The sequence below is a fragment of the Nicotiana tomentosiformis genome, chromosome 4, assembly GCF_000390325.3.
Source record: "Nicotiana tomentosiformis chromosome 4, ASM39032v3, whole genome shotgun sequence".
NCBI lineage: Eukaryota > Viridiplantae > Streptophyta > Magnoliopsida > Solanales > Solanaceae > Nicotiana > Nicotiana tomentosiformis.
The window spans coordinates 127,163,487-127,185,080 of record NC_090815.1 but is presented as its reverse complement, the minus strand read 5'-3'; the positions used below and the strand labels follow the sequence as shown (position 1 = coordinate 127,185,080).

Genomic DNA, 21,594 nt, shown 5'->3' with positions numbered 1-21,594 from the left:
CAAAAAGATACAGCATGCTTCTTTCATCTTGGGATTTCTACAGCTAATAACATGCCTAAGGATTAGGTTAAGGATTTTCCCACATGGACCGTGCTACTTAGTCGTCAATAGTATATTAGCATAGCCATTAGGAGGAATCTCAAACAGTAGAAGAGTTTACTGAATTTAGGAAGTGTGGTACATCAACGTCTTATCCAGCCCAGGTAGAAAGATTGTTAAGCACAGCAGTTAAGAACGAGAAATTTGATATTGCAAGTGATATTTTCACCATTCAAAACAGGGAAAACGTTTACTGGATGAAGAAAATTTGCTGACTAAGAACTTTGACATCCCAAATGATATTCTTCACCATAAGTCCATGATCAAGCACGACTATAAGTGATTTGAATTTTAGGACCATTAAGCTGAATTTAGGAGAATTCCACAACAAGGGCATTGCCAACAGAACTACTTTCGGGACGCGCTGTCAATGTTTCATGTTATTCCAAGTACAATTTAGCAAATTCATCTATGAAAATGATTTCCAAGTTACAAGCACCAAATGCATATGGCTTTTGGGTGTAAGTTCCTTTCCCAAGCTGAACAAGTGCCTGGGAAACTAGGGGCAAAAGTCTTAACTACAAGCACTGACATATCGATGTTATCCAATAAGTTTGGTATTATTTGGAAGCGCAACAACCAATATCCATGACTATCCCCTACAGATGCTCACGGGGTAAAATCAATCTCAGAAAAGCAAAAAAGAGAGTTGCTTGGGTACAGATCTCATTGGATGATGCTCTTTGCAGCTTTTTCAGGGAGAATATTATCAGGAAGTACAAGCTCGGGAGGTGTTTCACGTACAACACCAATCATAGAATCATATTCCTCATCACGTTTGGCATACTTCTTACGAAGCATCTTTTCAAATTCAATTTCGTCAAAGGACTTGGAATTCTCAGCTGCATGAACACGAGCGAGGTTACAGTAATTGGTTGCTGACTGGGCAATAAAGGCTATCTCTTCATCAGTTAGCTTCCTCAGAAACTTAGCTGGATTGCCTGCCCATACCTGTGTCATATAGAAATTCACAGTTAGATGGTGAGAGCAGATGGTAGTCTCCTAAATCATATACACTATTTGCAGAAGAAGCCAATCATAATGTGGCTTTACACTGAATGTTGAATCCAACACATCACCATAACTATTCAGAATGGAATAAGGAGAACAAATGGTAGACTTATGAATCATTGGACAGTCCTAAACCCCCCTTGCACACCAATCATAATACAAAGTTAAGACATTCGGATAAATCCAATTTATAGGAAAATGTGGACCAGTAAAGTAAGCCAAATAAGTTGGGCAATTGGCATGCTATCAAAGTTCCTATCTCATATTCAAATTACTTACGACATTGCAAACATATAAGCAACACTGTTGTATCTGACCTAATCAGAATAGCATAGCAGGCAAAATCTCAGAATGGCATAGAAAGCAGATTGTGCAATAATGCAGGCAATCAAACAATTCTTAAGTGTAATCCACAAAAAAGCCGCTTTCCTCAGGGACCAAATAGGAAGAAAAGCAAACAATTCAAGCCACTGACTTTTGCTGTGCAGCAGTAATAAACTAGGAAATTTGAAGTCCAAGGGCAAGGTCCTATATGATAATATCGTATTGCCAATTGCAGTATCTAATTAAAGACAAGATCTAATCATGTTTTCCATATTTTTGCTTCTCTCATCTATCTGACATTGGTGGACAGAGAGCGAATCCCACAAAAGAAAGAGAAACTCTGTAGTCCATATAAGTGATTTAAAAGGTGAGGTGTTATTGCTAGCAAGTAGCAGCAGATGTAGGTGTATGCCTCAAGGAGTGAGTAGAACACCTTAGTGGAAATTCAACCACCCAGGGCATTTTAGCAATGCCTCTACCATCTCTTTTAAACAGTGAACTTACTGTAAGGTGATCACTGGTGATGAGGGGACAAGCGGATACCATACCTCTCCAGAGGGGATCCTTGTGTTCTGTCTCACAAGGGCTCCTGCAGCAACCATGGCATGTTTCTCTACATGGACACCATCAAGCAGTGTGGCTCCCATTCCAATGAAGGCCTCATCCTCAATGGTGCAGCCATGTACAACAGCACTATGACCTACAGATAGTTTAAGTCACTATCCATAAAACCAAGACAACTGATGCTAAGGTCGACTTGAATGCTTACCAACAGTGACATTGTTCCCTATAATGGTGGGTAGCACCTTTTGACTTATATTTGATTTGGCCACATGAACAAGGGAGTTGTCTTGTATATTGGTACCAGATCCAACACTGATGCTGTTAACGTCACCTGTAAACAGAAAAGGAACGTAAAAATTTGAAAACTGACAATATAGCAAGCAAAGAAAGATAATTTCTTGCCGACTTATAATCACTGTACACAAAATGATGCTGAAGTTGTTGGGATTATCATCAAGTCTTGGAAATGATTAAGAAACACACCTCCAATCCAACCCACAGACAATCATATTCATGATATTTGAAAGGGAAACAAGGAAGGAGAAGCCCATATCAAGAAATGGTTCATCTACGAGAATTTAAAAATTTTTCCAGCAGGTTGGTTTGGGACGTGAACACCCCTTACACACCTCACTTTTTGCTGATTGTTTACATGATCAGAGAACATGGATATATCTAACACACTCTACATATACGTGTAAGACAGGCTTTTGGGGTCCTTACGTGCAATTTGAAATGAAAATATATAACTGCTACTTCATGCATTATTCATAGTTCCTTTTACTATCTGAATTGACTTGTAGAATTTACAGAAATAATATATTGGGGGGAAGGGGAAGGAGGAGAAGAGATGTGCTCCAAATAAATAATTTATGATTCCAGCAAAAAGGGCTTTTTACCAAATTCTAGTGTGCAGGGTTAGAATTGTTAGAACCATCTCAGCTTGCATCTTGGACCAAAGACAAACAAAAAGAAATACCAGCAGGATATAGTCCTTTTTGGGGGGGGGATAAGGAGGGTATGCTCATCCACAGAAAATACTAGGTTCCACTGGTGATTCTGGAGTGAAGCTGTTCAACTTCCAACAAGCCCCTAATATAGTTATGAACATTGATTTGTTGATCAATTTTCAAAAGTTTGCCTTAAACTAAGATCTAGACAATTCATAGAGTAATGCACAATTCTTAATTTCTAATAGATAAGAGGCTTAGCCAACTACAAGATTTCATGCATATAAGAGAGGGGAGTCATGGATAAATGACTAAAGAATCAAGAGGCTGTTACTTTATCTAATTAACAGGCATAACCAACTTCAAGATTTTCATACTTATAACAGATGGGAGCCATGAAAACATGACTAAAAATCAAGAGGCTGTTACTTTATTCCCAACAACCCCCCACCCCCGCAAAATAAAAGCCAACAAAAAGAATCAAAAGGATGTTAACTGTCATGTAACACTCAAATGCACCATCCAACAAGAACAATGTTGGGATAACCTACCTCTTAGCACGCATCCGTACCAAATAGATGAATTCCGCCCCACGTGTACGTCTCCGATGACCGAGGCACCTGGAGCCACAAATACATCCTTATCCACCACCGGAGCTTTATCAAATATGTTCATAAGAGTCCGATGCCTAGACACTGAAACATAGAAAGCGTAAATAACCAAACATAAGACCACAATTTAACCACTCAAAAGGAGTTTAAATACCAAAAGGCTAATCATGGATCCTCTTTTTTATTTTTTCAATAAGGAGGAGCGGAAGGGGGTTTGAAAAGGTATGCAAAATTGCTGCATGAAGGACGAGTGGGGTGTAACTGAAGCACTTCAGATATAAATAAACAAATATGACAATAATGCATTGGTTATATTCAACTATGACCTACGAGTTCATACACACTAGCATCTGATACTGAATAGACACAAATACAGTGAGATCAAAGTTCAAAATGCTGCCTACCATCAGCAGTTCAGCACTCAACAAAATTCAGCAGTCTAAAGGTTGATCTGTTTAGAGTATCTGACGAACAAGAAGTACCAAGATACTTCTCTGGCAGGCATATGATTGGTGAGAGGTTGACCATTTAGCCAACATGACGTATCAGTTAGTCTATCTTCAATCTTCATTCATTAGTCAATATAATGCAATCTGTTTAAGGTTAGCTGGTCCGCACAAAATTCAAATCCAGTTTCATGCTGCAATAGCTAAATTGGCTTCTATATGCTCTCATTTATTATCACAAAATTTTAGCTTCTGGTGTGATATATAGGACTATCATCAAATGTTAAACCAGATAAAAAGAACTGCTTTTCTCTGAATCTACAGCAATTCTTCTATTTTTTTTTTTTGGGGGGGGGGGGGTAACCAGCTTGGAAGATTTGTATTTTATTTTTATGAAACAAGCTTGGGAGATATAGAAGATGAAGATGAAAAGATATGTCTTTTTGGCCCCTTCAGATATAACTAGGTTAAAGAATAAAGGTAAAATACATACTTTACCCATCAACCTTGTACTCAAATCCCTCTTACACACTTGTTAAACACGGGAATAGTACTACACACCAAAACTTTTAAAAGTGTGTCAATTACACACCTCTTTTGCCACGTGCCACACGCGTGTATTACACATAAAAGAGGCGTAAAAACTAAAAAATTCATCCGAAATTAAGTTTTTCTCCCCCCTTTTTAAAACTATTTCCTTTTTAAATTAAAGAAAAAAAATATAACTCATGTCTTCTTCCCCAACCCCAAACCCCAGCGTTCCCCGCCCTCCGTTTCGTCTTCTTCCCCAACCCCCATCCTAGTTTTGTCTACCCCTCATGTTTCGCCTCTCCAACCCACATGACTTAAGAAGAAAAAGAAAATGAAAAAGAAGAAGAAAAGAGGAGCTATTGGGACTTGTAAAAAACACCATTGTTGACCTTTTGAAAAAGCTTAAAAATTTAATCGGGTCTTGTTGATTTTGGTGTTCCATGACCTAGAAAATTAGTTTGAATTCGTGATTATTGTTGAGTAAATTTTTACTAAAAATATGCTGAAAATTTGGTGATTAATTTTGATAAAATTCAAAAAACACCATTAACAAGTTTGAAGCTTTGGGTTTGAGCTTGAATTTGAATTTTGTATAAGGATTTGTGATGAATATTGTAAAAACTTGTTAAAAATCGGCAAAGAGTTGAAACTATAGTTAGGAAAGAAGGTGCTTTGTGGTGGAAGGGTTGGTGGTAGTATGGTGGTGGTGGAGAAGATGATGGGGTTGGGAAGATGAGGAGGGGGCAGGGTTTTTTCTTTTATGTATTTTTTTTTGGGAAGATGAGGAGAGGGGGCGGGGGGTGGGGGCAGAGGTTTTTTTTCCAGTTTTTCTTTTTTTTTTCTCGATTTATGGCACGTGTTGATTGGCGCGTGTAATAGCAATCTTTAAGGAGATGTGGTCAAACACCGAAGTGGTGTGTAATTGACACACCTTTAAAAGTTTTGGTGTATAATATTATTCCCGTATTTAACAGGTGCGTAAGAAGGATTTGGGGACAAGGTCGATGGGTAAAGTATGTATTTTGCCAAGAATAAAGGCTCTAAACTACTGTAAGACTAAGAGAAAAAGGAGATAGAGATGCATAGGGGTTGTCGTGGACAACTAGTTAGTGACAATGAAATGGATAATTTTTCATGTTACAAATCCGTAGTAGGCATATTATGTGTGCTAAATGGGGAAAATAGCAACTAGGATAGCAATCAAGCTCTCAAGTCATAATGGAGGCTAGCAAGAACGGGCACCAAAATCTCCACTTTAGGTCCTTCTGAAACCAACTTCGATCCTTCCTCCATTTTTAGGCACAAATATTTGAATCAGATTAATCTTTGGCGAGATATAAATTGCCTAAAGTCTATTTCTTGTAAGCACCAGTAGTCCTCGAAAATCAGCTTTAATATGGAGCTAGAATAGGGTGAGCTAATGTCTCTGAACAAACAGGTTCTAAGAAAGTAGTTCTACCCGCAAAACAGGTTTGCATTGACAATAGATAGCACCACTTTCGATTTGCAAGTACTTTTGCTATCATATAGTCTGCAACATCTCAAACATTTACAGCTCATTACACCTGCATTCTCACATATTACATCTTTCGTCCACATGTTCTTTGTTTGCGCATATCATCCCTTAACTGAAACTACTGAATATAACATTCAAATACACATTAGAACTTCCATTATAAAACCCATTCCTAAAGGCTTTTCCACCCTATTCTAATTATTTTTCCATAGGAACTCCGATAAGGATTCAAACTGTCTCAAGAAGATGATTACTTGCACTATATGAGGAGCCAAACAATATTCTTTTGACTAGATTTTATCTTCATCTAAAAGGTTGAGATTTATAGTCTTTTTTTTTTTTTCTGTTTGATTGCTAATATAATCTCTGAATATGAAAATTTTATTAAAATTATGAGCAATTTCCTAAATGTCCCCACTCCGAAAGCCAGATGTGTTAACCATTTTTTAGATTGAGCGCAAGTGGATGAAATGCAATTAACATAAACAAACTAGATTATGTAGTAACACGATATGAAAAAAAAAAATCGGTAACGGAGCGTTCTGGAGAAATGAGATCTAGGGTTAAGAAGAAGGGATAATTACGGTGTTCTTCTAAGTAGGAGCTGCCTTGAAGTCGATTGCCGATGCGATCAAGGGCTTGGCCGGTCGCTCGAACGATGGCTCCCAGGGAGTAAATTGCTTTCCCAAGGGTTCCCATTTTGACCTTAGACTCTCCTTCTTCTTCGTTTTGCCCTCTTTTTGATCAGTGGGTTTATGCAGTCAAGCTGTTTGTGTTGTGGCTTAGCTACAACCTACACAAGAGAGAGTGAGAAATGACGGATTCAGCAAGTATTGGTAGGGCAGAATGAGGGGTACCAGTTTGCCTTGGGCCTCCAAAGGGCATATTTGGCAATTTGGCTTTTCTTTTTTTTTTTTTTTTTTCTGTTAGAGATAGATTGACTTTTTTTATTTATTTATCAAAAAGGTCCAAATATGGCAGATTTGTTGGTCGTTAATACTTTCGCACATACATGCTTTGATGTCCAATACTTATTCCAAATGTGCCCTTGTTTTAAACGCATATTTGGTCTCATTAATGTTCTTAAGCTTTTATGTTATTGAGTTATCTTGTTTGGTTCATAACAATATGATGGAAGTTTGTAATGATAAAATCTCTCTCAAATCTATTACTTTCTTTTGTAAATCTTAAATACAAATAAAGAGAAGTAAAGTTTAGAAAAACTTAAATCATTTGTTGGAACACTTATATCAATAAATATTTCCACGACCTCATATGTATCAAAACACCACTATATAACCACTTTCGGTATCACAATAGATAAGTCTAGCCACTATAGTCAATAAATAGAACCCAATCATTTAAATTTCACCCGTATATATTTGTTCTTGCGCAGAAAGAGCTAGGCGCAATAATAAGAGTAGTCACCATATCAGGAAGCTAAGTCATGTGTTTAAATCCTAAAAATAGTCTATTGCAAAAATGTTAGGTAGGACAACATACAACCGAGTACCGACTCTATGTGATCCAACCGTTCTCGGAAATGCTCACAGAGGAGTTTGTGCAGTTGCCCTTTTCTATTTGCTCTTGAGAAGAAGTTGCTTCTTGGAGGTGCATATAGAAGTCCACTACACCCTGTGCTATCGTGTCAAAGTTGTCTGTTCAATTCTGATTAACTCTTAACTAACATAACAGTATGTGCCTAATTTAAAGTGGAAATTTCGAAGATAAGATGATTTTGGGCTAAATGAGTTGATAAGCTGGGCTGTATGAGTAGGATATGATATGCCATGTGAATACTTAATCATAAACACACAAGTGGTACGGTGTAACAACTTCCTAACAACCGAAACAGAGAAATTAACAAGATTATCATCATAGTAATTAGTATCTGACTTTTATTACAAATGGGGTTTTGTTTATACAAATCATACACGTCCAATTGGGCATTATTCGTAGTACCTTTGAATACTTTAGTATCATCAATGCAATTGTTCCTAAAACATGGCCAGCTAAGTAATTATAGGTCTCTTGTAGTACCTAACTATATATAGTTTTGCTACTACATAAAATCCTTCTTTCAATTGTCTGTCTGAAAATTCTGCAGCAAATGAGGGGGAGAACTTTTATTTTGATTTTATTCTTTTGGGCTGTTCTCACAATTGTTACCCCTGTTCTTGTCCGTTTGTCAGCTTCTGCTAAAGCCAATGGGGAGTTTTTTGTTATCGAACACACAAGTAAGGATATTGTTAAAATGTTTCGTCACTTCCTAGCTGTTGATCTTATCAAGTTTGGAGTTATTAATCTCTCTTTTGCAGGTGACTTACACGAGAGAATAAAGATTGGTAAAGTGATGGAGTTGTTGCCAAGGAGGGCGCTAGTCGCAGTGGCACCGCCACGAAAAGAGTCGATGCCACCATTAGCACCAGTGTTGGGGCCATTTCCGGCCCCGACACTAGGGTGAGGAAGGTTACAGGAGAGCTAGTATTTTTAAGTTATGTTGTTCTGGCCCTCAAAAATGTCTTTCACACCTGTTCGGAGGATCTGACGTGTGGCGATATTTTTGGTCCGAGCAGGTAGTCATTGATGAGTGAGGACGCCTTTTCGGGTTGCAGAAATTTAATTCCATTTTCCAATTTGTTAAGGCAGCTTCACTTTGATATTGAGATAGGGTCGTGTTTGCATTATTGGGAGGGGTTATATCCTGTTTGGCCAAGCTAGAAATCAGCTTATTTAGAGAAGTGATTTTTTTAAAAATTGCTTTTGAAAAAAGTACTTTTGGACAGAAGTAATTTGTATTTGACTAATCACTCTGAAAAGCACTTTTGAACAATAATTTGTGTTTGACCAAACTTTTCAGAAAGTGCTTTTAAGTATCAAATTACGAATAAGGACATGAATATATTTACTTAATAATTAATATTATAAGTAAATAAATAATCTCAAAAATTTGTTATTACATGCAATAATTAAATCTTTTTATTTTATTTAAGTAAAATATAAAAATAAAATTTAAAAGTACTTAATTCTTTTAATATAAGTTAAATATATTAAAAATCATTCAACAAATATAAAAGCATTCACCCCTAAAATCACTATATATTAGAAAGTTATCCTAAAAATAATAAGAAATATGTATACATTAATATCCTAAGTATTAGGTTTAACGGTTATTTTGGTATATACTATATTTTGTTAAAAGTATTCTTGATAAGAAGAAAAGTCAAAACTGCTTTTGTTTCTGCTTTTGGGAAGAAGCTACTTTTTTCTGCTTCTTCCCAAAAATACTTTTTTTCCCCAAAAAAGCTTGATCAAACCGCTCAAGTTAGGAAAAAAAAAATAATTTTGAAAAAAAAAAATGCATCTTGAGAAACTTGACCAAGCGTACTATTAGAGTGGACAGTGGACACTATGATTTGTAAATATATCTAAAGAAGGTACAGCAACAATTCCATTAATTAAAGTACATAATTTGTTATTTTTCCCTCTTTTTCCATTTAATTTTCCTTTACCACATAACAATAATGGCAATGGGGATTGATGAACTTTGAGTAAAAAGAAATTAAAGGATTTAGTCTTTGAGGCAGCAGAATAATTAACAAAGACAACGTGGAAGAAGTTTGTCCAAAGGGGCTCCGTGCCTGAAAGTACTTGTGGCTGGTTTTACTTTTAGCTAAATATTCTTGAGCCTCTTTTCCTTTATTTGTGACTTCTTTATTAATCTTCAAATTTACTTCATGTCTAATCATCCTACACTGTTGCAGCTGAAAAGTATTGTCAGTTGTCATCCTCAGATGAAAAATTACTCTAATTATGAAAGGATCATGATCCAGTCTAGAATGAAGCATACACTGTTGCACCTAAAGTTGGAGGTACGGTTGTCAAATTTGGCTCAAGCCCAAATGACCTGTCCAACCCGCCTTAGATTGGTTATTGATACGTCAATTTATTGAATCATACCATCTTGGCTCAACTCATCTCAACTCATTTAAAGTATGATTGATTTTTGAAGAATTAACCTAAATAGCTGCCCACCCAATAACTTAAACTAAAAATAGCTGGTGGAGATATAATATATGCATAATTTATATATTGTATGTGTATAATTGTGTATAATTAATGTATAATCTATGTATTTGGCTAGAAAAAGTAAACAATTAATATGACCAGCTATTTGTGTAAAGATTCTTTGATTTTTAGCCCAAATTGATCAATGAGTAACTTTGTTTAAAATATCATAGAAATAATTTTTTTTTGTTTGATATGTTATATATATGACCATAACAAAAGAAAAAAAATCTTATTTAATAATTATACAATTCATAAGAAAACAACACATTAATTAAAGCTTGATAAGAGTTGGATAGGTTGGGCTATGACCAAAATTTTAGCTCATCTTGACTCAACCCATCTCAGCTCAAATAACTTTTGGACGGGTCAATGATCCCCCATTTATTAACTCAATCTATTTTTATCCGCCCAAAATCGACCCAATCCTCCTATTTGACACCCCTAGTCGAAGAGTTTACCTAACTAGTTGGCAAAAGGAGAACTTCCTGGAGTAAGACTAAAGCATGATAATGGTAGGGTAAGACCTCATTATTTCATCATACCAAATTGACAACATTTTCCAATCCCTGTATATTCACTCATTCCCTTATTCAGCTCTTTGATCGCGATACTAATTGTTGAGGTTTTAATTTTTAAGATGAAATAGTCTTAAAATGAGGGTGAATGGGAAATGGAGGGAAAATGAAATTTTGAGTAAAATTTAAAGTTTCCCCTTCTTGACAATGAGATATTGTCCCATATTGGAAGAGGAAAAGATTTTTGGTGGGTATATATATAATTGCTCTTCTTGTAGCTCTTAAAGAGTTAAGAAGAAAGCAAGCCTCGCGCCGTCGTCATCGCTCGGTCGGCTTCGGCTCGGCTCGGCTCGGCTCGGATTTGGTCAAATGATCAATTGATTAATTTTTTGGACCAAATTTATTTGTTAATAATAAATATTAACAATCCATGTATTGACCATTTGGTCAAATGATCCATTAGCTTGCTTGCTCCACAAACAAGCTAATGCTTGCTCCACCATGGAGGGTGGACGTTTGGTCTTCTTCAACACTGGCTGCTATATATATATGTGCAGCAGATGTTGAGGAAAGACACTCAACACTCAACGCATAAGAAACAAACTGAAAATCGCTCAACATATTTGGCTATACATTACACTGCTTCCTCTCAGCATTTTCATACGATTTTCTGAGTTTCTACTCCCTCGTTCTGCATTGTTTTTTAACTTCAAACAAAGCAACTGTAAGTGTGATTTGCTACCGAATTTTGTGTTCGCTTAAACACTGGGGTTTGAAGTACCGCTACACCAGTGTGTGATTCGTTCTATCCTGGGAGGAAATAATCCATTACCTTGGGTACTAGGAGGGGATTAAATTCCTTAAGGAAACACTGTGAATTCAGTGGGCTCGAATTAATTACTGTTTCATTACGTTAACTTATATTTTGCAGAATTATTATTTACAAATACAGCAATATTGGCGGGACTAACACTAATTACATAGGTTCTTATTAGAATAAATGATGGGCGTTGGTGGCAAGAGGAAGATCCTCCCGTGGTTCAAATCATTCTGAATGAAGAGTCAGCAAACAAAATAGAGACTATATCGTAAATGTTGAATTCTATGAATGAGGAATTGAAAGTTGATGTGTTAGTTTGACTTCTTTAGATTTTACTATTTTAGGGCAAACTACCCGTTGATTATGTTCCATACATTCGAAAACTTAATGCTCAATAATGATAGCTTAAAGTCCAGCTTAAAATCTGGTACAAGAGGGTAGACAATAACGCAAAAGCAAAAATACACCAATGTTTTCCATTATCTGTAGTTTCATAATATACTCAATATGGATGATATTGAAAACAGATATAAGCTTAAAACAGGCCATTCACTAAGTCCTCGATCACGCAGGTTACAAACACTCACAATTCAAGACAAAATGTTTGACAATTAACACTCATCGTGTAACAATTTATTCGAGTGATCGGAGACATTAAACGTGTAAAATTTACACAAAGTGACCAAGGTACTCCTCCACAGTAGTGTACTTGACATCTGGATAAAGTTCTGAGGCCTCAACCCCAAATGATGGCTCGATCTTAAAATTGGTTTGATCACCCTTCACAAACGTTGCGTGGTTGATTGCTAGTATAACAGGCAATGGCATTGGAGATGCTGCAACAGTATACAATATACACAACATCAGGATTACCAATGCTAAATTGAAAGAATTATCTTGATTAAAGAGATATGATAAAGATAACTAACTTTCAATGTCTTTGAGAATTTGCTCTTCTGGAATGTAGATCTTCTCCAAAGTTTTTCCAATCATTTTCTCCCACACAGCCACAAGTTCATTGAACGATAACGTGTTTTTGGGAGGCTTAATGTAGAGGGTCTTGTTCAATGTTCTCGGATCATCAACAGCTTTAATAGTATAGGTACCAATATCATGTTCTTCATTGAATACAGCTGCAAACAAACAGTATACAAAAATGAGACATTCAAATCAATGGAGTCGCAAACCAAAACTAGTGTCGCGGGGATAAGAATTTTTTTGCTTGTACCCTTAACATTTCCATCCCCGGGAATGATGACTTTGTCTCTAGGTGGAGCAGTGGCTCCGGGCTGAACCATAGTTGGTAAGAAGTAACCAGCAAAACAGTTACACGAGACATAAGTATAAGGAATTCCTTCAGCTTCAATAGCTCTGCGGATTTGAGATTTCACAACAAATGCAGACTTTGCTGGTTCCACAGCGTTGGTCTTATCAACATCCATACCAAACTCCGAAGGCAAGAATCTCTGAAAAATTTAAGCATAAGGTAATTTATTTCCATAAACATTATGTAAAACTGGTGTTGCCACAGAAATCAGACTGAAAATTGGGACCAGTTTAGGAAATTAACTCGTTTTATGAGTTAATTCAAGGAGGCTAACACCCTTAATTTGAGGTTTCATGTGATGGCACATATTGATCAAGTCTATATTTTCTAATTCAAATGCTATCTAATAAATTAACAATTTTATCAACTACTACTGTAGTTATCAAGATTCCATTATTATCCTTTGACCTACATTACATCTTTTCTTATATTTGTTCAAATGTTGTTCATGCTAATTGTATCAAAGTACTTGCCTAGGCGTAACTGGTAAAGTTGCTGCCATATAACTAGGAGGTCACGGGTTCGAGACATGGAAACAGCCTCTCGCGCATAGCGGCTGCCCTTTTTTTTTGTGTATCAAAGTACTATGAATGAGCATTAACAGATAGAAATGACAGAGTACTGATGCTAAATGTATCCTAAAATCTTGAAAAAATAAGAACCATTTACCTTAATATTGCCAGCTTCTTTGATAGCAGCAATGACCTTAACTTGATCAGCCAATTGCATCATCCCCATTGTTGATATTACCACGTCCACTTGCTTTATAGCCTTCACCAAACTCTCATGATCATATAAATCACCCTGTTCAAAACAAGAAATTTACTATTACTTGCATTTCAATTATTTTTCCTCATTTTACAACAAACAACAAGTCCAGTATGATCCTACGAGTGGAGTACTCTGGGGAGGGTGGGATATATACAGCGCTTACCCCTACCTTGTGTTAAAAATTAAAATTATTTCAATTCTTTTTCCTCATTTTGGTTTACATAAAAGGAAAGAATTAATGCACTATATATACATACATGAAGAATAGTGACACCCAAATTCTTGAAATTGTCAACAATTTTACCCTTAACAGGGTCAGAAACTGTGCTCTCTCTAACCAATGCAAAGGTGGGGTGTCCAGATTTTGCACTTGCTTCTACTACAAATTTTCCAATATATCCAGTTCCTCCAATGATCAGAACTTTGCTTTTCTCAGCCATTTGAAAAGTAGAGATTAATTTCAGTGGGTGTAAAAGTGAAGTTGAATTAGCCTTCTCAAGAATTTGGTTGTGGTATCAAAGCATGCTGAGGCAACATCATTTTATGCGCCGAGCTAGGTGTGTGTAAGTACCAAAATGACCTCGGTTTTCCAACTAACCTTCTAACTAATTGTCTTGCTTCCTTTGAGGAGCAATTATTCACGACTTCGATAGTGTAATTTTTTTTTATATATAAATAAATTTTAAGATTTGTATTATTTTTCTAGGTTATTAATTTCGTTGTTTATAAATGTTATTTGTAGTTATCTTTAATATAACTTGATGGTATAAAAAAAATTTAATCGCACTGCAAAATCGCATGCAAAATCCCATTACAAAGTCGCATAAAATTCTACTTTTTTTTGTTTCAACTTATGTGGCATAGTTTGCCTCACATAATTTACGATAGAAAGAAACACTTTTAAAACTTGTAATTTTATATCATAATATTTGTATGGTTATAATATTTTTGAAACTTATCATATGCCATAATATTTGCATGGCAATAAAAGCTTGTCATTAAGAATGAATAAGTTTAAATTAAATAGTTTTCAAATTTAAAAGATTGCTATGCATTTTAAAATGGATTAAAAAATAAATACTTATGCTTAAACTGAAACGAATGGAGTACTATTACATATCATCAACTAGGGATGTACATGGATCGGGTTGGTTAGGTTTTTATCAAAACCAAACCAAACCAAACCAACTACATCGGTTTCGATTGGTTCGATTTTGTCGGATTTTTTGGGTTTTTCGGATTTTTTTGTTACATGAATATTTTTCAATCTTACTTTGTTAAAGTTATAGATAAAGTTTTGATAAGTAAATATTTGTTTAGTAAAATATTTTAAAAATTAAATAACATATGTCTATTAAAATATTCTTTTGGGAGAATTTTCTTAGTAACACATGATAGTTATTTTCTTAGTTGTCTAACAATAATTGTTTTGTTAATGTACGCTTTCAAGGTTAACCGAATTTAATAATTAAACATAAAAATCAAGATGATACCTAAATAATGATATATTCTATTTAATTCTTAATCAAATTTGAAAAAGATATAAGAAATCTTGACATATGAATATGGAAGAACAAAGAGATGATTGACGCATTTCAGTAACACTTAATAAGAAAGTGATACAGCCCATTATTTATAGTAAATAAAAATAAATACATTTTATAGTTCTATTAAATATTACATCTCATGAGAGGATCTCGAATATTTCTACATTTTTTAAAAGAAAATTCAATATAAAGTCTTAAAAGTATATATAAAAATTATATATTTATATGTCGGTTTGGTTCAGATTTTTTTTCTCAATACCAAATCAAACCTAGTCGGGTTTTTTAATTGATTTGGTTTGACTTTTCGGTTTGGTGCGGTTATTCGATTCGGTTTAAACACCCCTATCATCAACCATAGATTAGTGTTTTTTTTGGGTAAATCAGATACTTAAAACTTAGATACTTAGATAGTTACAAAGCAAACATGTTTGTAGAGCTTCCTAGGTAGCCAACATTGATGGTTAAAGTATCATTAATATTACAGGCCAAACAGTTTTGGTAAACCATAGATTAGTGTTAATCACACTCAAGAGGTGTGAAAGTAGTGAGTAGGAGCCAAAAGAAAGGTAGATAATAGATGGCACTCGGATTAACATAGTTGAATCCTTTTATTTGATTTTCATCAACTAAGAATTTGATTAATTATTTTTAAAAAAATATTTTAAATAGTTAGAGCTACGAAATGGACATAGTGGCATAAGATCGAAAGAGAATTAGATTATCAACGACACTCAAATTAGTTTAATTTTTCGAGGCTGTTCCATTCATAGCACGATTATAGCTTGAGTTAACTCCAAATTAACAAAGACCATAAGGTGGACTTCTAGAAATATTAGATATACATGGTTTCTTAAGCAAATAAAATGTACGCAAATTAATTTAGTTTGATTGGAAATGACCCCCCCCCCCCCCCCCCCCCCAAGACCCAAAAAAAAAAAAAAAATCTTTGGTTATGGTTCTCTCTATAGGTTAGGTAAAGGGTCATATATGGAATTGCCAATTTGGTATTGTATGACCAAACAGTAGAGGGTAACTTAGAAATGAATGAAGCCGAGATAAGGATAATAATTGTTCAATGCAGGTTACGGCATTACCTGTAAAGTAGTTTAATTTGGTGTGTTAAGTTGACATTGAGTGATGTTGCGAGAAATGGAAATATGCGAATATGATCACATCTACACTATACTTTAAGAAACCCCACTAAACCATGATCTTGACCCTTTTGTGTATGTGTGTGTGGTGGTTGGGGGGGGGGGGTTACCAAGGATTTAAGTGATATATGTTAGAATGTAATTTTTTTTTATAGTATCATTACTTTAACATGTGACAGTCACTTGTATTTCTTTTTTTTTCTTCTTCTGGAGATTCTTCTATTTCATAAGTCACTCAACTTCTAGACTCATCCTACCAAAGTTATTTTTGTTTTGACTCAAAAAATAAATACCACACATTTAACATATCATGTCACATTAAAACCCCATTTTCTAATAATAAAATGGGAATCTTACGGAAATGTCTCAAATAAATTCCAACTTATATATATATATATATATATATATATATATATATATATATATATATATATATCATGGGTATGGTTGAAATTCATTGAAAATATATAGATGAATCAATATACAAAATTTGAGGAAGATCGGAGGTGATTTGGACTGATTTGGTATCAAATTAAAATTCGTAGTTAAAATCGAGTTCAAAATGTTCTTCTGCGACACACATGTACCAAACATGTATCACGCATGTATCTTACACACATGTATACATGGATATACATGTGATATACATTTGACACAAATATGATACATATGTGATACATAAATGATACACATTGAAATACACATATTATTTTTTTTCATGTTCATCTTCTACTTGGAATTTTCAATTCAAACCAACTCAAAACTCCACCAAATCATCCCAAAACAAAGATTCAAGCTCCCTAAGATGTACCCAATCTATTATAATAACACCCACTCAAAAAAATACAAATATTTGACCTTTTTTGGCTACAAATAGCTAATGGCTAATATTGGTAATATTTGACTAATATTAGTAATATTTTATGAATTGACCAATTTTTATAATAAACTACTTATAAATGAACATATTTGGTAGTTTTCCGTAATAAAACTCATTTAATCCATGATCCTTATACCCATCTAACCCACCCAATAAGAAAATGGGCCCACTTTAAAAGTTCCTTGGTCCATTTATATCTGATTTTTTTGTTTGTGTTTGAATCGGGGTTTTTATTTGTGTCTATGGTTTGTCTAATTATATCGATAATTTGATCTCTTCCTGTGCGTGCGCGCGCGTTTTATGTACTTTTTTATCTATTTATTTCTGCCGATGAAAGGCTTTGTCGTTGTAATTCTTATATTCAAAGAAGTTTCAGTACAAACTTAATTTATGGAAGAAAAGTTCTCTTGAATTAATACTTTTATTCGAGTACTTTCTTAAATATTTTTGGATCACAAGACTACTTAAAATAGGAAGTAACATTTCTGAAAAATCAAAAAGAATGTATGGCCTATATTTTTATCGATATCATCTGTTTATTGTAGGAATACACACATGCAATAATATTACGGTTTGAGTCTTTTTTGAGTCGTATTAATGTTGGGGTTATTAATAGTAGAGAGGTAAATGTTAATACTGGAGCAAGGACTGATGTTGAGCGTCTTTTAAAATATGCTCATTCTCTATCATTAAGTGTAACTAGTGTAAGGGGCAGTGTGCAAAAATCTAAAGAATGGGGTTAATGTGATTGAAGTCTAATTTTGAAGGACAGAATGATTATTTCTTTTTTATTGGCCTTTTATTCTTTCTCTTTTGTGTAAAATAATTTGTTACATTTGTTAAAGATAATACTAGTTCATTTCTATCTAATGTATGTAAGGTGAATATACATCTGAATATTAGGATACTTTAATAGATTAAGATATTTGAATTTTAATAATTAAAATTTATTTCTAAAAATAAATACATGTAATGACTAAGATATAAATCTTATTGTGTTTACTTTTTTCTAATCATATCATCTTTCAAGAGAGAAAAAATAAAGTGGAGATTAGGGTTGTCAATGAATTAGGTTCTTAGCACAGGAAATACATGTTACTAACACATTTTATCTGATTACAGGATCTTACAATCTAGTATAAGAGACTTACACATTTTATCTAATTGCTCAAGAAATTTGAATAAGCGAGCATCACATAAAAGACACAAATGTTTTTTCATTTTCTGTAGTTTCGTTATAGTACTCAGAATTGATGATAAAAACCGATCGACAAAAACGTAAAACAGACCATTCGACATGGCTCAGTTAATACATGCCATTATTAACATAGGTGATAGACATTTATAATTATTTATTTTGAGCGATCGGAGACATCAGACGTGCGAATATTAGACAAATTGAATAAGGTACTCCTCCGCAGTGGTGTACTTGACATGTGGATAAAGTTCTGAGGCCTCAACCCCAAACGCTGGCTCAATCTCAAAATTAGTTAGATCACCTTTTACAAATGTTAAGTGGTTAAGCGCCAAAGCGACATTGTTTGGAAAAGGAGATGCTGCAACAGTATACAATATACAACGTCATAATTAATTACCAAATCTTAATTGAAAAAAAAAAATCTTGATTAAAGAATAAGATTACTGACTATTGATGTCTTTGAGAATTTGCTCCTCTGGAATGTAGATTTTCTCTAGAGTTTGACCAATCATTTTCTCCCACATAGCCACTAGCTCATTGAACGATAGTGTGTTTTTGGGAGGCTTAATATAGAGTGTCTTGTTTAATGTTCTCGGGTCATCAACAGCTTTAATAGTGTAGGTGCCAATATCATGTTCCTCATTGAATACAGCTGCAAAAAAAGAAAAAACGAAAAGAAAAAAAAACAGGAAAAATATACAAAATGAGACATTTTGCCATGAACTTGTTTTCTTTCAAATTAATAGAGTTGTCACAGTGGTGGGTACGCTATGTTACTCGAACTCTTCGAAAATATTAGTCGGTGCGTGACCAGGGGCGGATGTACCATTGCAGGCAATGGCAAGGCCAAAATTTTTATAAAGAATGTTAAAAGTTTAATATATATCTATAAAAAATAATTTTTGACCTTTATACATAGTATAATTTTTTATATACTTAGTGTAATTTTTCGATGAAGGAAGTTGAACACCCTTCGGTCTATGTTGCTACGCCACTGATTGCAGGTACATGTGCAACTGAACCCATAACTTTCAGTGCAGATCATAAGTTTATGTGTAAAACTTTACTGAAATTATAATAAATAGTAGACATGAATCCATAACTTAAAAAATATAACGGGTTCAGTACTAAAAATCTTAAAAGTTGAACTCGCAAAGTATATATCGTGGATCCGTGTATATGCGTGAGGAATCCTCCAAAACTAGTGTATTATATTTTTGAAAGATCCGATACGGATATGACGATAATTTAGAGAGTCCGTAAAACAAAGCGGATAAGGAATTTTTTGTCCACATACCCTTAACATTTCCATCTCCAGGAATGATGATTTTGTCTCTAGGGGGGGCAGTGGCTTGTAGTTGGACCAAATTTGCTAGGAAAAAACCATCAAAACAGTCGCTTGAGACATAAGTATAAGGAATTCCTTCAGATTCAATAGCTCTACGAATTTGGGCTTTTGCATCAACTAAAGACTTTACTGGTTCCACAGTATTGGCCTTATCAACATCCATACCAAACTCTGAAGGGAGGAATCTCTGAAAAATTTACATAAGATAATTTAGCACCATGAACATTATGTAATTAAATATAAATGTGAAAAACTACTAAACTTTCCAATAAGTATTAAATTCTAAACCCATAAAATTCAAAAATTAGAGAATTCAATAATAATAAAAAACTAAAATTCATCAAATTTATATTTTAAATCCGTCTATAGCGAACCAACCTTAATATTGCCAGCTTCTTTGATAGCAGCTATGATATTAACTTGATCAGCCAATTGCATATGACCTACTGCTGATATTACCACATCCACTTGCTTTACAGCCTTCACCAAACTCTCATGATCATATAAATCACCCTGTTCAAAATAAGAAATTAAAATATACTTATATGTAGGGCTGTCAAATTTGGCCCAAGCCCAATTGATCCGCCTAATCCGCTCAAGGTTGGGTATGGTTATTGACCCGCCAATTTATTGAACTCAGTCTATCTTGACTCAACTCATCTCAACTCATTTAAAGTTAAGCTGATTTTTAGCCCAAATTGACCAATGAGTAATTTTGCCAAAATATCTTAGAAACAATTTTGTTTTGATGTTATATATGACCATAATAAAAGAAAAACAAAGTCTAATTTAGTAATTATACAATTCATAAGAAAACAACACATATTAAGTAAAGCTTAATAAAAGTTGGGCGGGTTGGACTATGACCCAAATTTTAGCCAATTTTGACCCAGCGCATCTTAGCCCAAGTAACTTTTGGGCGCCATTTTGACACGCCCAATAACGACGCAACACACGCATTTGACACCCCTCCTTACATGTAAAATTTATTTCAATCCTTTTCCCTTATTTTGGTTTGAATAATACAAGGAAAGAATTAATGCACCATATTATATATACATACATGAACAATTGTGACACCCAAATTCTTGAAACTCTCAACAAGTTTAGCCTCAACAGGGTCAGAAAGTATTGTGCTCTCTCTAACAAAAGCAAAACTGGGGTGTCCAGCTTTTGCACTTGCTTCAACTAAATATTTTCCAATATACCCAGTTGCTCCAATGATTAGAATTTTGCTTTTCTCAGCCATTTGATCAATGGTAGAAGTTGAAATTAAGAGCCTTCTCAAGAATTTGATTGTGGCTTTAAGCATAGTGAGGCTAACATCATTTTATGTACTGAGCTATAGGGAGTTGTAATCACCAAAATGACCTCCGATTGTTCCAACTAACGGTCTCACAAAATGTAATTTTAAGCAAATAAAAATGAAGGATAAACGTAATGGTTTGATTGGATATGCAAAAACAATTATTTGGTTATGGTTCTCTCTTTTTAGGGTAAGGGAAAACTATAGTTGTATGAAAGGAGAGTTGGTCAGGTGAAAGGTCATATATGGAATTGCTAATTTGGTATATGTATGACCAAACAGTAGAGGGAAACTTAGAAAGTTAAAATGGATGAAGCCGAGATAAGGAGAATTAATCATTCAACAAAAGTTATGGCATCATTTTGTAAAGTACTTGAATTGTGGTGTGATGACACTGAGTGATGTTGCGAGAAATGAAAATATGTGAATTTGGTAATCACATCTAGAGTACCATTATTTAGAAACTCCACTAAATTAAACCATGATCTGGACCTTTTTTTTTTGGTTGAATATGAGTGGCTCGAGATTAGCAATATCATGGAACAAAATGTTACAACACTACCAAAATTCAATGTAATTTTACAAGTAGGGTCCAAAAAGGATAATGT

At 34.4% G+C, this 21,594-nt stretch overlaps 3 protein-coding genes and 1 long non-coding RNA gene across 4 annotated transcripts; 1 reads left to right on the top strand and 3 right to left on the bottom strand.

Annotated features, from left to right (window-relative positions):
- Window positions 1–435: 435 nt before the first annotated feature.
- Window positions 436–7,007, bottom strand: LOC104105810 (gamma carbonic anhydrase 1, mitochondrial-like). Its single transcript, XM_009614206.4, has 5 exons — window positions 6,637–7,007; window positions 3,500–3,643; window positions 2,204–2,329; window positions 1,983–2,134; window positions 436–1,050 (listed from the first exon to the last, which is right to left on the bottom strand). The coding sequence occupies exons 1-5, from the start codon at window positions 6,749–6,751 to the stop codon at window positions 766–768; spliced, it is 822 nt and encodes a 273-aa protein (XP_009612501.1). The 5' UTR covers window positions 6,752–7,007; the 3' UTR covers window positions 436–765.
- Window positions 7,008–7,998: 991 nt separating this feature from the next.
- On the top strand, window positions 7,999–9,649 carry LOC138910689 (uncharacterized). The gene is made up of 3 exons (XR_011415841.1): window positions 7,999–8,289; window positions 8,371–8,748; window positions 9,449–9,649. It is a non-coding gene; the product is annotated as an uncharacterized lncRNA (long non-coding RNA).
- A 2,259-nt stretch (window positions 9,650–11,908) lies between these two features.
- Window positions 11,909–14,086, bottom strand: LOC104105809 (phenylcoumaran benzylic ether reductase TP7). Its single transcript, XM_009614205.4, has 5 exons — window positions 13,814–14,086; window positions 13,455–13,589; window positions 12,687–12,924; window positions 12,388–12,591; window positions 11,909–12,294 (listed from the first exon to the last, which is right to left on the bottom strand). Exons 1-5 carry the CDS (start codon window positions 13,994–13,996, stop codon window positions 12,128–12,130), a joined length of 927 nt encoding a protein of 308 aa, XP_009612500.1. The 5' UTR covers window positions 13,997–14,086; the 3' UTR covers window positions 11,909–12,127.
- A 4,219-nt stretch (window positions 14,087–18,305) lies between these two features.
- LOC104105808 (phenylcoumaran benzylic ether reductase TP7-like) lies at window positions 18,306–20,967 on the bottom strand. The gene is made up of 5 exons (XM_009614204.4): window positions 20,744–20,967; window positions 20,059–20,193; window positions 19,630–19,867; window positions 18,781–18,984; window positions 18,306–18,690 (listed from the first exon to the last, which is right to left on the bottom strand). Exons 1-5 carry the CDS (start codon window positions 20,927–20,929, stop codon window positions 18,524–18,526), a joined length of 930 nt encoding a protein of 309 aa, XP_009612499.1. The 5' UTR covers window positions 20,930–20,967; the 3' UTR covers window positions 18,306–18,523.
- Between the last annotated feature and the right edge of the window lie 627 nt (window positions 20,968–21,594).

What these genes read in the sequence shown, in the direction of transcription:
- LOC104105810 (XM_009614206.4), bottom strand. Translation starts at nt 6,751, where the DNA reads ATGGGAACCCTTGGGAAAGCAATTTACTCCCTGGGAGCCATCGTTCGA. An exon ending in CTCCTACTTAGAAGAACACC is followed by an intron (nt 3,644 to 6,636) that starts GTAATTATCCCT and finishes TCTATGTTTCAG; the next exon opens with TGTCTAGGCATCGGACTCTT. An exon ending in CAAGGATCCCCTCTGGAGAG is followed by an intron (nt 1,051 to 1,982) that starts GTATGGTATCCG and finishes TATATGACACAG; the next exon opens with GTATGGGCAGGCAATCCAGC.
- LOC104105809 (XM_009614205.4), bottom strand. Translation starts at nt 13,996, where the DNA reads ATGGCTGAGAAAAGCAAAGTTCTGATCATTGGAGGAACTGGATATATT. An exon ending in CGGGGATGGAAATGTTAAGG is followed by an intron (nt 12,592 to 12,686) that starts GTACAAGCAAAA and finishes GTTTGTTTGCAG; the next exon opens with CTGTATTCAATGAAGAACAT. An exon ending in AATTCTCAAAGACATTGAAA is followed by an intron (nt 12,295 to 12,387) that starts GTTAGTTATCTT and finishes ATACTGTTGCAG; the next exon opens with CATCTCCAATGCCATTGCCT.
- LOC104105808 (XM_009614204.4), bottom strand. Translation starts at nt 20,929, where the DNA reads ATGGCTGAGAAAAGCAAAATTCTAATCATTGGAGCAACTGGGTATATT. An exon ending in TGGGTGTCACAATTGTTCAT is followed by an intron (nt 20,194 to 20,743) that starts GTATGTATATAT and finishes TATTTTGAACAG; the next exon opens with GGTGATTTATATGATCATGA. An exon ending in TGGAGATGGAAATGTTAAGG is followed by an intron (nt 18,985 to 19,629) that starts GTATGTGGACAA and finishes CTTTTTTTGCAG; the next exon opens with CTGTATTCAATGAGGAACAT.